At 40.7% G+C, this 17,279-nt stretch overlaps 1 protein-coding gene across 1 annotated transcript in view; it reads left to right on the top strand.

Moving 5' to 3' along the window:
- LOC129670512 (ankyrin repeat domain-containing protein 26-like) overlaps window positions 1–17,279 on the top strand; it is a gene marked incomplete at its 3' end in the record, with an annotated part of 120,344 nt that overhangs the window by 69,330 nt on the left and 33,735 nt on the right. Inside the window, exons 8-9 of the mRNA XM_055599025.1 lie at window positions 872–965; window positions 2,371–2,471. Of these exons, the coding sequence (XP_055455000.1) occupies window positions 872–965; window positions 2,371–2,471 (195 nt within the window). The remainder of the gene's footprint in view (window positions 1–871; window positions 966–2,370; window positions 2,472–17,279) is intronic.

Raw genomic sequence — 17,279 nt, 5'->3', positions numbered from 1 at the left:
CTGGTTGCTGCAGGGAGAGTGCTCTCCCGCTTCTCAGACACAGTGCTCTCCCGGCGCCACCATCTTGGCTCCCCCATCTTTATTTTTATTACCACTAGTATCCTTTGATCACTCATCTACATGAAGTTTTCAAATGATCTTTTTTGAGGTAGTATTGAAATAAAAGCAAATTCTTCACACATGGAATTACTGGGTTTTCTCCCATTTTATGATTTTTTTTCTGTATGAATATCTCATGAAATGTAATTTAAAAAGAAGAGTCATGTACGAGTCATGTAAGAGTCATTCTAGAGCAGAGTTCAACAACTTTTCTGCAGGAAAGTGGACCATATGGTTGTAGGCTACATAGGAGTAAGGTTCCTGTTCCATCAACTCTGCTCTGTCTGCATGGAAGCTCCCACAGACAATGGCTGAATGGTGAATGGATGCAGCTGTTTTGACTAGTGCTTTAGCATGAAAATGGGTGATGGGCAAATGTGTTCTGGAAGACACTCTAAGCTTCTTTGTTTTAGTTGCAGGAAGCACAGCTGGGAGAAGATCCACAGAGAGAAGGGGTTTTGAGTTCCACCAGCAAGGAACATCTGCTGCGGAAGTATGACTTAAAGCCTCATGTAAAACCCCTCAGTTAGTCGTAAAACTGATCAGCAGTGCAGTATGGAGATTGTGTCGCCACAGCAATAAACACACCGGTGCTAAGCCAGACAGACTATGCTGTATGCAATGTCTAATTTAGGGCTGGGATATAATTAGTGCTATGCTAATACTTTGCATTGGCAAGATCCTGGATTCCCTAATTTTTCTTTTCAGTTTCTTAAGAATCAAATCATTAAAAATTGAGAATAATTAGTTATTCTGTAAAATACCTTTTTAGGCTGGAAGTTGAATGCCTTAAGTTAGAGGACTCAGTAAAGAACCAAGCAGAAGAAATTGAAGAGATTGAGAATCAACTATTTAGAGAGGATTTGGTAAGTTAGTTTATTATTCATTTCTGCCACCATGAAGAGAGAATTTCCTGTCCTCAGTGCTACTTTGTGGGAAAATTAGAGGAAACAGGAAAGAGTTAATTGATAAAAAATATTTTTGTATTCATGATGATAATATGTGTAAGAGTGCAAGCTTTCTTGTCTTAGCAGAAGAGCTTGTCTGAATTCATTGAATTAATATTTGTGCAGTTAGGTCTTGCTAGAGAAGATCAGGAACACCTCACTGTGTTTATCCATCCACTGAGGGACCTCCTGGCTGTTTCCACCTTCTGCCTATTGTAACCCTACTCTAGAGGGACATGGGTATGCTATTATCTGCTTGAGTTTCTATTAGTATTTTATAGAGCTCTGTTAATATTTGATTTTTCTTAGAATACTAAGTAGACATTTGATGTAGTCCCTTGTAATCTAGCCTTTCAGGGATGTTTTAAGAATAGTTTCTAATTTGTATTTCATCAAGAATCAGTATTGGCTGTTATGCCAACTCTTCCCCCAATAAAGTATATATTTTTTTCTAGACATTAAAGAAAGGTGATACAGTAAGTTGTTAGAAACGGCTGCTTGATGTAATAGGGCCTTGTAGAGACAACTGGTACTGCTGGCATTTAAGTTGCAAAGTCTAACTTTTTTATTCCCTTATCCTCATTACCCTTCAAAAGACATCACAATGAAATATCATAATATAGAGATATAATTTAGGATTCGATTTTAATGGCATAGCATAAAAAATATACTCATCAGAGTAAAAATCTTTTATTACTCATACAGTCTTTTGTAGAAATTGAGATCACAATGGGCTGGAAAGATGGACATGCAGACATTTGTGGAGGACCCAAGTTTGTGTCTCAGCACCCATGTTGGGTGACTCACAACTGCTCAAACCCCAGCTCTAGGGGTTCTGATGCCCCCTCTGGACTCAGGGGGTACCTGCATTTACATATGCACTTACAAATGCAGACACATGTAAACACATAATTAAAATAAAATAAACTTTTTAATCAAAGAAATCGGGATCTTAAGATTGCACTGTGAGTACTCAGTTGGAGCAATGGTGTATTTGTTTCTATTGACTTGTCTCTTTGTGTCATAACTTGTAGTTCATTATATACATACACTTCTCAGGGCAAAGGAGAACATTTGTATTGACTGATCTTCCTCATGACTGAAGAGGCATTGAAAAAAGATTTTACTCTCGTTAATTAATTAGTCCACCAATTACTATGCTTTTCCTGCATATATATGCCAACATATCGGTTAGGAGTATTCTGTCAATAGGAGTTCTGACAGAAATTCTTCACATACAGAAATACATTAGGATTGAAAATTGAAAGTACTATTATAGTACCCCAGACATATGGGCGAAAGCCCATGCCTGCTCGGCTTGCAGCTGAGATACAGACTTGGCAAGGTCCAGGTCCAGTCGGCAAAGGGCAGGTCTGGTGAGATGAAGCCCAGCCGGATGCAGGCAATGGCTGCTGAGGCGGTTCTGTACACCAGCTGAGCAGCAAAAGCTGAATGTTGGCTGAAGCACGAGGCAGGCCAGACGCTCAAGGCTCAGGCTGGGCAGCTGCCTGATTTGCAGCAGAGGTTGGGCATCCAGTGGTGATTTTCTGGAGAGGGGCGCCCTCCCTCTTTTAGAATTATGACAAATCTCAGGCTGCCATGGTGGAAGGCTGATGGTACCATGCAGCATGCAACCTCCAATGCGTTTTTTTGAAACCAGGGATTTATAAACCTTGAGCAGAGGGGGGATTTCGAGAGTGAATGTTTTTGATTTGATTGGGTCTGGGGCTTAGGGATACTTGATTTGCATGTAGTAGTACAGTGCCTCAGTTTTCATGCAGTAGCAAGGTCCTATCACAGGAAGGAGAACACAGTGCTTAATTATCCTATGGGTAGGGGAAAATCTTCAGGTCAAGTCAAAGGTCATTTGGAAAGTCAAGACATCAAGGCATCTTATTAGCACATAAAGTGGGTATCTTCAGGATAGCTAGCTAGCTGAAATGGTCTCCTTATCAGGAAAGGGTTGTGCCTCTGATCTTCCTTGTGGGCTATGTGACGTTCTTTACAACATCTGGGGTCACTCAAATTAGGGAGGGGGAAAGACTTTTAGAACCATGCTGAGAAAAGGGAGTCCACTGAAATAGACCTAGCTCAGTTTGGTCATCTGGATACATCAGACTTCAACCTTATCCACCAGAGCTCCATCCTAGGTGGCACAACTCCAAAAAGGCCACACCTCCTAATCCTTCCCAGACAGCTCATGAATTGGGGACTAAGCATGCCTGTCTGAGCCTATGGGGGTCAATCTCATTCAAACCACCAAACAGCACACCTGCCGTCTCAGCTCCTTCGAGGTGGAGACAGAAGGTCAGCCTTGGTTGTACTGGGTCCTTATTCTAAGCTAGCCTGGGCTGACAGCCAAACAAGAAACCTGCAGTCTCTTTTGTAGCTGAGAGATACGCATCGGTTGTTCCTACATCTGGCGCCTGTCCATAGACAGTAAGTGAACACTCAGCACCAGCACAGGCATTCATGACGCTCAGGTCAGGTGTCTGTGAATGGTGCTCACGGGTTTCCTGGCATTTATGAGTAAATAATTCTGTTTTTTTCCTGCTTGTTCACATGTCAACTTTCAACTACTCAAAACTTCTCCTTTAGCAAATGTACCCAGCAGTATAACTTCTGGGTCAAATGTGTATTCTGTTTTAACAAAAGTCATTATTTGAATTTTTCTAGTTGGCATTTTATAAACCGTTTCTAAGGAATTTTGGTCATAAACTCATGAAAACACTATTTTAAGAAATTTGGATGAGTCTCTAGGTATTTTAAAAAATATACTTATAAATATTTTGTCAAAGGCTGAAGACACAAAGAAACAACAAAATAAACTTACCCAGTCAACACAGTCTCTAGCATGTGCTTTGGATAAAGAGAAGGAGAAAACTGAAGGATTAGAAAAGGAACTTCATGGGTAAGATTTTAATATTTAAGCTATTGATTTAAGTTTAATTGTGTATCTGCCATTTTATAACCCAAATAATTATGTTTTAAATGTACTTTCTTATATTTATGGTTATGAGCCTAGCCTTTAATGGCTGAGCCATCTCTCCAGCCCTTAAATGTACTTTCTGAAACCCAGGACAATGTGGAATATTTTTTGAGTGCCCAAATATGATTATTGCCGTTTAGCGCCTTTGGCAGCAGTAATAACAAAGCCTTTGGGGGAACTGTCACTGTACCCCTTGTCTTCTACCTTGAATTTGTATTTCTGAAATGTGTGTGTGTGTGTGTGTGTGTGTGCATGTATGTTTCTCTTTTTGGTAATATTCTTTCCTTCGCTATTCAAATCATCTCACATCTTAGATTCTGTCTTTGTTGTTCTTTCTTAGCACAACTATGTTGATTATATTTACTTTTTTCTACCTCTTTCTCTTTTTCAGTCATAAAATATATGGAAAGGATAATCTCATTTGAAGTAATGTCATTCATGTTTACATGAGATATATATGTTTTAAACTTTAGGTTGTTAGCTGAGTGTATGCTCATGAATATAGATATTTTTCCCAAGAATGTTTGATTTATGGTTGGTCAAATCCTTGGATGTGAAATGTGTAGATAGAAAGCTGGCATACAAAATATGTATTATGTTTCAAACATAAAAAAATGAAATGAACAAATCATGTTTCTACAACCGTATTTTAAAACAAGTAAATTTTCCCAGTGTCTTTGAATCCTCTCCCCCATGACTGCTTTGAATTGGTTTCTGAATACTTGTGACTTTGTTCTCTGACTCTGACCGATATTTTTGTATCATTTAATCTTTTTCTGCACATGGTTTTCCATGTCCTGCATTGTATTGATTTTGTGCTAGCAAAGAACTGCAAAGTTTTTATTAAAACTCTCTTTAACAGTCTACCTGCTTTTTTTTCTCTTGATTCCCTTTCTTTGAGAACAGCACCGCTCTCCTTTATCCCACCATGTAGACCTCACATACACTTCCCCACGTTTATGTGCTTTCAGTGACCTCTTTGCTTTGTTTTGTGTTTCTGTGCTGAGATTAAACCTTGGGACTTGAGCACGTTAAGCATGAGCTTCACTGATGTTACACTCTCAGTTCTCCTGGATGGTTTTTCATGGTTCGTTTTCATTTGTGGTCTATGGTCAACAGGTACTAAAAGTTAATTTTTGTACCCTTTATAAACATTTATATATAAGTATATTTTTCTTCTTTACCTTGTTTATTGGTCTCTGGGTTAGAGCCAATGTTTAATAAATTAATTAGTTAATGCTTCATATTAACAGCATCACAATAGTTAATTTTTGTTGTCAACCTGACTGAATGTAGAATTACCTAGGAGACACACCTCTGTGATGTTTGTTAAGGTGTAATTTGTGGCTTAAAAAAATGGCCTCCATAGGCCCATAGGAAGTGGCACTATTAGTGGCCTTGATGGAGTAGGTGTGTCTTTGTTGGAGGAAGTATGTCCCTAGGGAGCAGGCTTTGAGGTCTCAGAAGCTCATGCCAGTTCTCTTCCTTCCACCTGTGGATCAAAATGTAGAACTCTCAGCTCCTCCTCTAGCACCATGTGTATTTGCATGCTGTCATGTTTCCTAATATGGTGATAATAGGCTAAACCTCTAAACTATATAAGCCAGCCCCAATTAGATGTTTTACTTTATAAGAGTTGCTGTGCTCATGGTGTCTCTTCACAGCAATGAAACCCTAAGACATGTGATCAGAGAGGTTGAAATGAGGAAGGAAGACCTACTCTGAATTTTAGAGATATTTATTCCAGGGCCCTAGAAGACTAGGGCCCTAGAAGACTAGGGCCCTAGAAGACTAGGGCCCTAGAAGACTAGGGCCCTGGAATAAATAAAAATAGTAAAGGGAAAAACTCATCTAAGTACCAGTATCATCTCTGCCTGCAGATACAATGTGGCCAGACACCTCCCACTCCTGCCACCATGTCTACCTGACACAATGGACTGCTGCATCTCTTAAACCATAAACCAAAACTACTTCTACTTCTTCTACTTCATCCTCCTCCTTGTTCTTCCTCCTCCTCTTCCTCCTCTTCCTCCTCTTCCTCTTCTTCCTCTTCCTCTCCTTCTTCCTTCTCCTTCTTCCTCCTTTTTCCTCCTTCTTCCTTCTTCCTCCTCCTTCTCCTTCTCCTTCTTCTTGGTTTTTCAAGATGGGGTTTTGCTGTGTAGTTCTGGCTGTCCTGGAACTCACTCTGTAGACCAAGCTGGCTTCAGACACCAAGATCTGACTGCCTCTGCTTTCCAAGTGCTGGGATTAAAAGCATGCTCCACCAAATATGGCACTTCTTTACTTTTTATCTGCTACTTGGTCACAATGACAAGAAAAGTAAGCAATACAAAAAAATAATATCAAAAAGTAGGGCTGTTGCTATGTTGTCTGCAAGCCCTTGGTACTAATTTGTGGTGGGAACTTGGTGGGCCATTCTGGATGCAATTGAATGGCAAAAATTACCAAAGAAATGCATATAGTTAAGGCCTGAGTCACAAAGTTAAGGAAGAGAACAAGGAACTCTATTGGGAATTGCATGAGAGGCCATTCATTTTGCATTCTGGCAAAGAATTTGCCTACATTCTGCCCATTTCCCCAAAATGTGAGTGAGGCCTAGTTCAAAAGCAGTGGAGTAATTCATTTGATAGCAGAAATTTAAAGACACTATAGCATTCTCAGGCTGTGGCATGGTTATGTTTCCTGCTTACTATGAGAGAGAGAGGGAGAGAGAGAGAGAGAGAGAGAAAGAGAGGTAGAGAGAGGTAGTTAGAGAAGTCACTAGAGCAGAATGATGTGAAAAAAATGTACATTTCAGTGAGGAACGTAATGTAAGTTTGCAGATGAGGCCAGTGTGGAGAAAGTAGCTGCCACTGTAAAGTGGTTTAGCAAATTTAGGGAGGAACCCCACTCCCACTTTGCATTGGCATAAGAGGAAAGGAACCTTGAGAATGAGACTCTTCCTATCAAAGGCACAGGCTTTTAAAATTGAAAAGAGAGAGACTGGAACTGGTAATGTCTCTGAATGGGTTCCCTGTTCAAAAACAATTGCCTAGAGAATTTTCCCAATTTGGATTCCAAGGCATGCAACAGCCACTACCTAGAGCTCCCGCTGAAAGGGCCAGTATCCATCTCAGATGGTCAACACCATACCCATGGTGCTGATATTTTATGCATGTAAAGTATAAGAATTATAGGGTCATGCAGGCTTTCACTAAGGGCCTACCAAGCTTCTGAGACCAGATGTGGCAGGACAGGTTCCCTACAAGTGATTTTGAGAAGCAACTGCTTGAAGCTGTGATGGTAAAGTCTAGGCTGTAATGGAGACCATAGGATGTTGCATATATCAGGAGTATGGGATGTTCACCAAGCAAAGCTACAGGGAGAGAGTGGAGCTCATCTAAGAGAGAGGCCACATGTATTATAGGCAGAAGAGCAGGAAGAACATGGCTCTCGCTAAGGCCCTTGGAACAGATAATTTTTTTCTTATTTATTTATTTATTTATTTAATTTTTTTTCTTCTTATCAGTTACATTTTATTAACTCTGTATCCCAGCTGTGTCCCGATCCCTCATTCCCTCCCCAGTCCCACCCTCCCTCCCTCATCTCCACCGTGCCCCTTGCCAAGTCCACTGATAGGGGGGACCTCCTACCCATTCATCTGATCCTGTTTTATCAGGTATCTTCAGGACTGGCTGCAAAGCTCTCCTCTGTGGCCTAACAGGACTGCTCCTCCCTTGGGGGGTGGGGAGGCCAAAGAGCCAGTCATTGAGTTCCTGTTAGAAATAGTCCTTGTTCCCCTCACTATGGGAAACCAACTGGTTACTGAGCTACCACAGGCTACATCTGAGCAGAGGTTCTAGGTTACATTCATACATGGTCCTTGGTTGCATGTCAGTCTCAGAAAAGACCCTGTGCCCAGATATATTTGGTCCTTGTGGAGCTCCTATCCTTTCCTCATCAGACTAACTCCCCTTCTTTCTTATGATTCCCTGTACTCTGCCAAAGGTTTGGTCATGAGTCTTTGCTTTGAAAACACTGCTAGTTAGAGTTTTTCAAATGCACTCAGTAGACTCCTGTCATATGTTCAATGCGCATCCCATCTGTCTTTCAAAACAAGGATTGATAATCTTACCCCATGTCTGCTCTCTTGCTTATCATTTTTAGGTGGAACAGATAATTATATCATGAGCTCCAGAAGCCAGGCATGTGGCTGCAGTTTTTGGTTTTTGCTTGTTCAGTTTAAGCCTGACATTTCCCTGAACTTTCCTTGTTATGCCTCCATCTCTTCCTTTTGGAATGGAAATGTTCTTTTAGTGCAATTGTATACTGGAGTATGTAACTTTGGTTTTGAATTTACAAAGGTTCATGAAACTCAACAGAGACTTTGAATGTTTGGTTTTTGACAGATGTTAGAACTGTTAAGATTTTGGAAGATTTTTTTACAGAATGAGTTATGTTGCAGACAAAAAAGGGTATTGTAATACCACCAATAATCATGGCAGTATTAGCCAGCCTGCTATCACAATCCATAAAAGACACAGATACCTGATAGATTTTAGAATAGCCTTATTTCACCTGGGGCAGGGCAGGTATTAACTCTCTAAACTGCCTTTATCACTTCTAAGCCCCCATCCAGGGCCATCTGCTTTAATAATTTCTTTCTGGGCTACCTCCCATCCACAATCCCCAAATACTTGTCAATGTTTTTCATTTGCACAAAATTCCTCCGTGCAAGCCAAAAGTTCCTCCATTCATGTAAATCGGCCATGTGCTGTTTCTACACTACCTCATGGTGGTGGCCTTCTTCCTATTTCCTCCTTCTGTACTTGTCTCCTTCCCAAGATCCTTCTGTCCCCAAAGCTCTAGAACCTTAACTATGCCTAACACCTTCTGTCCTGCCCAAGTAAGTCTTTTAATCAGCCAATCAGGGATCACTGGGGAACATCCCTTCTCATCACATGAGTACTGGAGAGAGCTTAAAATTAATAACAATGCCCTTGGCAGGGCAGTAACCAGAACTCAAGGCACTGAAATCAGAGTTTGAATATATAGCACCAGACCAACCTCCAGCAGAGATACCTATGTTTTGCAGTGAGATGCTGTGATTTAAAAGTGGTGTGTTTGGGTGTCACATTGAAAGGGGATGGACTTACAGTGGTTAATCTTTATTGTCAACTTGACTGGATTTAGAATCGCTTAAGAGATGAATTTCTGGGCTCATCTGTGAAGGTGCTTCAGAGAGAATGGAAGGTCTATCCTGAGTATGTGACATCACCTCATGGATTAGACTTCTGGACAAAACAAAACGAAAAAAAGAAATTCAGTCAAATGCCAAATTCAGTCAAATCTCTTTCCCAACAAAATGACCTCTGTTTCACAGGCCTATCACTGCAGTGAGAGCAGCTGTGATCACCATGACTTCCCATTATGATGGACTATACCTTCAAACTGCAAGCCCAAATAACCCTTCCTCACTTTGCTTTTGTAGAATATTTTGTCATAGCATGAGAAAAGTAACCATCACAGAACTAAAAATGAACTTGTGCTTTCCAAAGAAATCTGTATATGGTTACAGGTTTATCTGCCAAACTAATAATTTTTTTCATAAGCCACTGCTGGTCAAAATGCAAAGATAAAGTGATTGTGGGGTACCCATTCCCAGTTAATACATTTACAGCATAACTCCTGCACCTCAAACTCAGGAAACACTGTAGAAGAGGGGTGGAAGATTGTAAGAGAGAAGGGATCAGGGCATCTGCTGCAAAAGAGTTTCTTCTAGAATAAGTAAACAAAGAGTAGCTGGTCGTGGTGGCATGTGCCTGTAATCCTAACACTCAGAGGCAGAAGCAGGCAGATCTCTGTGAGTTTGAGGCCAGCTGCTCTACAAAGCGAGTCCAGTATAGCCCAGGCTACACAGAGAAATCCTCTCTCAAAAACCCAAATTAATAAGTAAGTAAGTGAGTAAATAAATAAATAAGTAATCAGCAGGGTGTGGCTCTGAAGGAGTTGTAGGATGGAGTGGTGGGGGACATGATTAAGATATATTATATGTAGGCTGGAGAGATGGCTTACTGCTAAGGGCACTTGCTACTCTTCCAGAGGCCCAGGCTTTGATTTAGGGCAGCCACGTGACAGTTCACAAGTGTCTGTAACTCCAGTTCCAGAGATCCAATGTCTTCTTCTGGGCTCTGTAGGAGCCAGGCATACATGTAGTACTCATGCATACATGCAAGCAAAACACTCATAGTCATACGATAAAATAAAAATTAAAATACATTATATAAAATCCCCTGAGAATATGAATGTAAATTTTTGTTAGAATACTTTCAAATAATTTTAGATTGGTACAAATGAGACAGGTTTATATTTTAGAAACTAATTTCTTCATTATAGGGGCTGGAGAGATGGCTCAGTGGTTAAGAGCACTGTCTGCCCTTCTTTTTTTTTTTTATTTTATTTTATTTTTCTTTTTAGTTACATTTTGTTAACTCTGTGTCCCAGCTGTATCCCAGCAGGTCTCCTCCCTGCCCCTTTCCAAGTCCACTGATAGGGGAGGACCTCCTCCCCTTTCATCTGACCCTGTTTTATCAGGTATCTTCAGGGCTGGCTGCAAAGTCCTCCTCTGTGGCCTAACAGACTGCTCCTCCCCTGGGGTGGGGGTCAAACAGCCTGCCCTTGAGATCCTATTAGAAATAGTCCGTGTTCCCCTTACTTTGGAAAACTACTTGGTTACTGAGCTACCACAGGCCACATCCGAGCAGAAGTTCTAGGTTATATCCATAGATGGTCCTTGGTTGAGTGTCAGTCTCAGAAAAGACCCTGTGCCCAGATATATTTGGTCCTTGTGGAGCTCCTATCCTTTCCATATCATACTAACTTCCCTTCTTTCATATGATTCCCTGCACTCTGCCGAGGGTTTGGTTATGAGTCTTAGTGTCTGCTTTGAAACACTGCTAGGTAGAGTCTTTCAGATGCCTTTTGTGATAGACTCCTGTCATAAGTTCAATGCACATCCCATTTGTCTTTCTAAATGAGGATTAATCACCTTCGCCTGTGTCCACTTTCTTGATTATCTTCTTTAGGTGTGTAGATTTCATTATGTTTATCATGTCTTGTAGGTCTATATAAGCGAGTATATACCAAGTTTGTCTTTCTCCTTCTGGGATACTTCACTCAGAATGATCTTTTCTAGATCCCACCACTTGCCTGCAAATTTCATGATTTCTTCCTTTTTGATTGCTGAGTAGTATTCCATTGTGTAAAAATACCACAGTTTCTGTATCCATTCCTCCGCTGATGGACATCTGGGTTGTTTCCAAGTTCTGGCTATTACAAATAAAGCTGCTATGAACATGGTTGAACAAATGTCCTTGTTGTGTACTTGAGCAAATTTTGGGTATATACCTAGGAGTGGTATAGCTGGGTCTTGAGGTAGCACTACTCCTAGTTGTCTGAGAAAGCGCCAGATTGACTTCCAGAGTGGTTGAACCAGTTTACATTCCCACCAGCAATGGAGGAGGGTTCCCTTTTCTCTACAACCTCTCCAGCATGTGCTATCACTTGAGTTTTTCATCTTGGCCATTCTGATGGGTGTAAGGTGATATCTCAGGGTCGTTTTGATTTGCATTTCCCTAATGGCTAATGAGGTTGAGCATTTCTTTAAGTGTTTCTCTGCCATTCGACGTTCCTCTTTCGAGAATTCTCTGTTTAGCTCTGTTCCCCATTTTTTAAGTAGATTACTTGGTTTGTTGCTTTTCTGCTTCTTTAGTTCTTTATATATACTTGATATTAGCCCTCTGTCAGATAAAGGGTTGGTGAAGATTCTTTCCCAATCTGTAGGCTGTCTATTTGTTTTGATGACAGTGTCTTTTGCTTTACAGAAGCTTTTCAGTTTCATGAGGTCCCATTTATTGATTGTTGCTCTTAGAGCCTGTGCTGTTGGTGTTCTGTTCAGGAAGTTGTCTCCTGTGCCAATGAATTCTAGGCTGTTTCCCACTTTTTTTTCCAGCTGATTTAGAGTATCTGGTTTTATGTTTAGGTCCTTGATCCACTTGGACTTTAGTTTTGTGCAGGGTGATAAATATGGATCTATTTTCATTTTTCTGCATGTAGACATCCAGTTGGTCCAGCACCATTTGTTGAAGATGCTGTCTTTTTTCCATTGAATGGATTTGGCTTCTTTGTCAAATATTGAGAATTCATAGGTGTGTGGGTTTATTTCTGGGTCTTCTATGCGATTCCATTGATCCTCCTTTCTGTTTCTATGCCAATACCATGCAGTTTTTATTACTGTTGCCCTGTAGTACAGCTTGAGATCGGGAATGGAGATACCTCCAGATGATCTGTTGTTGTACAGGATCGTTTTGGAGATTCTGGGTTTTTTGTTTCTCCATATGAAGCTGAGAATCTTTTTTTCAAGGTCTGTAAAGAATTGAGTTGGTATTTTGATGGGAATTGCATTGAATCTGTAGATTGCTTTTGGCAGGATGGCCATTTTCACAATGTTAATCCTACCAATCCATGAGCACGGGAGATCTTTCCATCTTCTGAGATCTTCTTCAATTTCTTTCTTCAAAGACTTGAAGTTTTTCTCAAATAGGTCTTTCACTTGCTTGGTTAGAGTCACACCAAGGTACTTTATGTTGTTAGTGGCTATTGTGAAGGGTGTTGTTTCCCTAATTTCTTTCTCAGCCTTTTTGTCTTTGGTATACAAGAGGGCCTCTGATTTTTTTGAGTTGATTTTGTATCCTGCCACTTTGCTGAAGGTGTTTATCAGCTGAAGAAGTTCTCTGGTTGAATCTTTGGGGTCGCTCATGTATACTATCATATCATCTGCAAATAGTGACACTTTGACCTCTTCCTTTCCGATTTGTATCCCCTTGATCTCCTTTAGTTGTCTTATTGCTCTGGCTAGGACTTCAAGTACAATGTTAAAGAGATATGGAGAGAGTGGGCAGCCTTGTCTTGTCCCTGATTTCAGTGGGATTGATTTAAGTTTCTCTCCATTGAGTTTGATGTTGGCTATAGGCTTGCTGTATATTGCCTTTACTATCTTTAGGTATGTGCCTTGTATCCCTGATCTCTCCAAGACTTTAAACATAAATGGGTGCTGGACTTTGTCAAATGCTTTTTCAGCATCTAAGGAGATGATCATGTGGTTTTTCTCCTTCATTTTGTTTATGTGGTGGATTACATTGATGGATTTCCGTATGTTGAACCACCCTTGCATTCCTGGGATGAAGCCTACTTGGTCATGGTGGATGATATCTTTGATGTGTTCTTGGATTCGGTTTGCAAGTATTTTATTGAGTATTTTTGCATCAATGTTCATAAGAGAGATAGGTCTGAAGTTCTCTTTTTTTGTTGGATCTTTGTGTGGTTTAGGTATCAAAGTGACTGTGGCTTCATAGAATGAGTTTGGTAGAGTTCCTTCTGTTTCTATTTTATGGAATAGTTTGTGGAGAATTGGTGTTAGTACTTCTTTGAAGGTCTTGTAGAATTCTGCGCTGAAGCCATCTGGTCCAGGGCTTTTTTTGGAGGGGAGACTGTTAATGACTGCTTCTATTTCCTTGGGAGATATAGGACTATTCAGTCTTTCTACCTGATCTTGACTTAATTTTGGTAGATGGAATCTGTCAAGAAAGTTATCCATTTCATTTAGATTTTCAAATTTTGTGCCATATAGGCTTTTGTAGTATGACCTAATAATCGTTTGGATTTCCTCAGTGTCTGTAGTTATGTCCCCATTTTCCTTTCTGATTTTGCTAATTTGTATGGTTTCTCTCTGCTTTTTAGTTAGTTTGGCTAAGGGTTTGTCTATCTTGTTGATTTTCTCAAAGAACCAGCTTTTTGTTTCATTGATTCTTTGGATAATTTTATTTGTTTCTAATTGATTGATTTCTGCCCTTAGTTTGATTATTTCCAGCCGTCTGCTCCTCTTGGGTGTATCTGCTTCTTTTTTTTCTAGGTTTTTCAGTTGGGCCATTAAGTTGTTTGTATGTGATGTTACAGATTTCTTCTTGTAGGCACTTAGTGCTATAAATTTTCCTCTGAGCACTGCTTTCAATGTGTCCCATAAATTTGGGTATGTTGTGCCTTCATTTTCATTGAATTCTAGAAAGTCTTTAATTTCTTTCTTTATTTCTTCCTTGACCCAGCTGTCATTGAGTAGTAAGTTGTTCAGTTTCCATGTGCGTGTCGGCTTTTTGTTGTTTCTGTTGTTGTTGATGTCCAGCTTTAGTCCATGGTGGTCAGATAGTATACAAGGGATTATTTCAATCCTTTTGTATCTGTTGAGGCTTGCTTTGTGACCAACTATATGGTCTATTTTGGAGAAGGTTCCATGCGGTGCTGAAAAGAAGGTGTACTCTTTTGAGTTTGGGTGAAAAGATCTGTAGACATCTATTAGGTCCATTTGATTTAGGGATTCTGTGAGTGCTTTCATTTCCCTATTTGGTGTCTGTCTGGTTGATCTGTTCCTTGATGAGAGTGGGGTGTTGAAGTCTCCCACTATTAAGGTATTAGGATCAATGTATGATTTAAGCTTTAATATTGTTTCATTTACGAATGTAGGTGCTCTTGTATTTGGGGCATAGATATTCAAAATTGTGATGTCCTCTTGTTGGATTTTTCCTTTGATGAGAATATAGTGGCCCTCCTTATCTTTTTTGATTAACTTGGGTTGAAAGTCTATTTTATTAGATATTAGGATGGCTACTCCAGCTTGTTTTCTGGAACCATTTGCTTGAAAAACATTTTTCCAGCCCTTTACTCTGAGGTAGTGTTTATCTTTGTTGCATAGGTGTGTTTCTTGGATGCAACAGAATGTTGGGTCCTGTTTCCGTAACCATTCTGTTAGCCTGTGTCTTTTTATTGGTGAGTTGAGTCCATTAATATTGATAGATAATATTGACCAATGCATGTTAGTTCCTTGTGTAATGGAGTCGATGATCTTACCTTGTTTCATTGCTTGTTTTCTTTTCATTTTTGTTGGGACATTATCTGTATGCCCTGTTTTCTTGGGTGAATTCGTTTTCGTTGGATTGGAGTTTTCCTTCTAGTATCTTCTGTAGGGTTGGTTTGCTGTATAGATATTGCGTAAATTTAGTTTTGTCATGGAATATTTTGTTTTCTCCATCTATGTTGATTGAAAGCTTTGCAGGGTATAGTAGTCTGGGTTGACATTTGTGATCTCTTAGAGTCTCCATGATGCTTGCCCAGGCCCTTCTGGCTTTCATAGTTTCTGATGAGAAGTCTGGTGTGATTCTGATAGGTCTACCTTCATATGTTACTTGGCCTTTTTCCCTTGCTGCTTTTAATATCTTTTCTTTGTTCTGTAGATTTAGTGTTTTGACTATGATGTGACGTGATGTGTTTCTTTTCTGGTCTAGTCTATTTGGTGTTCTGTAGGCCTCTTGTATATTTATGGACATCTCTTTCTTTAAGTTGGGAAAATTTTCTTCTATGATTTTTTTGAAAATATTTTCTGGACCTTGGAGCCTGGAGTCTTCTTTTTCATCAATTCCTATTATTCTTAGATTTTGTCTTTTCATAGCATCCTTGATTTCTTGGATATTTTGTGATTGGAATTTTTCTGATTTTACTTTTTCTTTGAGAGAAGTATCAATTTCTGCAAGTGTGTCTTCAGCTCCAGAGATTCTCTCTTCCATCTCTTGTATTCTGTTGGTGATGCTTACTTTTGTGGTTCCTGATCTTTTCTCCAAGTTCTCCAGCTCAAGAGTTTTCTCACTTTGTGTTTTCTTTATTGATTCTAATTCTGTTTTCATGCCTTGCACCATTTCTTTTATGTGTTTGAATTTGGATTCCTGTCTCTCTACGATGGACTCTATTTCTTTGTTCATTTCCTTTTTGTATGCCACTAATTTCTTCTCTACTTGTGCCTCTATTTGTTTGGCTATGTTTGCCTGTGTTTCTTTAAGGGTTTTGTCTATTTCTTCTTTCTTTACCTCCAATTGACTGGCCAACTCTTTGAAAGATTTGTTCATTTCCTCCTTATGAGCCTCAAATAATTGAGCAAGCATGGCTTTAAGGTCATTTTCCTGTGCTTCTGATGAATTGGAATATCCATCGATTTTGGGGTTTGCTGGTGAAGTCATGATGTCCTGATTTATGTTGGAAATGTTCTTTCGCCTACCCCTGGCCATTGGCTTATCTGAGACCTTCCCTGTTTGTTTTTGGATTCAGCCGATCAGACTGGTACTGTCTCTCTCTCGAGTCTGGAGAATTCTTCAGGAAGTTGAGAGAGGTCCCGTGTCCTTAGCGTATGCTGAGGACTAGCTGTACCTGTGGGAGGAAAGTACGCAGGCGCAAACAGAGGCAAATGCAAGCGTGCGTGCGTGTGTGTGTATATGTGTGTGTGTGTAAGTGGGTGTGGGCGTGTGTCTCGAGGGACAGAGTGATGGCTAATGTTGAACCCTTGAGTGTGTGGGAGGGGCTCTGCAATGTATATGTCGCAGGCGCTAGTGATGATCGCAGCGCAATTTCTGGCATTAACTGCCTTAACTCCTCAATTAGACCCACAGAGCAGGAACTTCAATGTTCCAAGTGCCCCTCTGTTTCCCAAAGTGGGTATATGGGTGGGAGGGGGTTCGATGCCTGGCTTCTGTTTTAGAAGAAGCCAGGATCAGTGGAGCTGCAGATTCTCAAGGGTGCACTCACTTACAGGCAGGACACTTGGCAGAGATCGGCGTATCTGGGCTGTCTGCTCTCTGGTTTGGCCCTGCTTCTTTGATGTGCTCCGCCAGTTCCGTGCTGCTGTCACTGCCAGGTTATGAGGTCTTACTGCAGCTGGAGATTTCAGGGTGGTCACGTCAGTGGGAATCGGGGTAACCAGCCTTTCTGTTCTCTGGTTTGGCCCTGGTTAGTCTTAAACTGGAGGGCTGATGTGCCCCGCCAGCTCAGTGCTGCTCCGCCGCCAGGTTAGAAAGTCCCGCTGTAACTGGAGACTGGGTTGCTAGTCCAGATGCTTTCTGGGAAGTCCTGGGGTCTCTTTACTGTGCTCTCCAAGCTTCGGAGGCCCAGCGCCTGGTGTGTCTAGCTTGTATGGCGTTTCTGTCTGGTTTTGGTGAGTATATAGCGTATTCTCTGTCACTGTGGTATTGGGCGGGCCGTACCGTCAGTGATCGCGATCCTGTGGAGCTAGTATGGCGTCTAGCAGACTCGGGCCCTGGGAGGATGGTGCAGCTGCCGCTCGTGAATCTGGGGCTCCGAGACACAGTACTGCTGGCCTTTGCCGATAAAGG

This window comes from Psammomys obesus, unplaced genomic scaffold (assembly GCF_907164565.1).
Source record: "Psammomys obesus unplaced genomic scaffold, mPsaObe1.curated_primary_1811, whole genome shotgun sequence".
In the NCBI taxonomy this organism is placed as follows: Eukaryota; Metazoa; Chordata; class Mammalia; order Rodentia; family Muridae; genus Psammomys; species Psammomys obesus.
The sequence above is the reverse complement of the archived record's forward strand: the minus strand, read 5'-3'. Positions and strand labels throughout refer to the sequence as shown.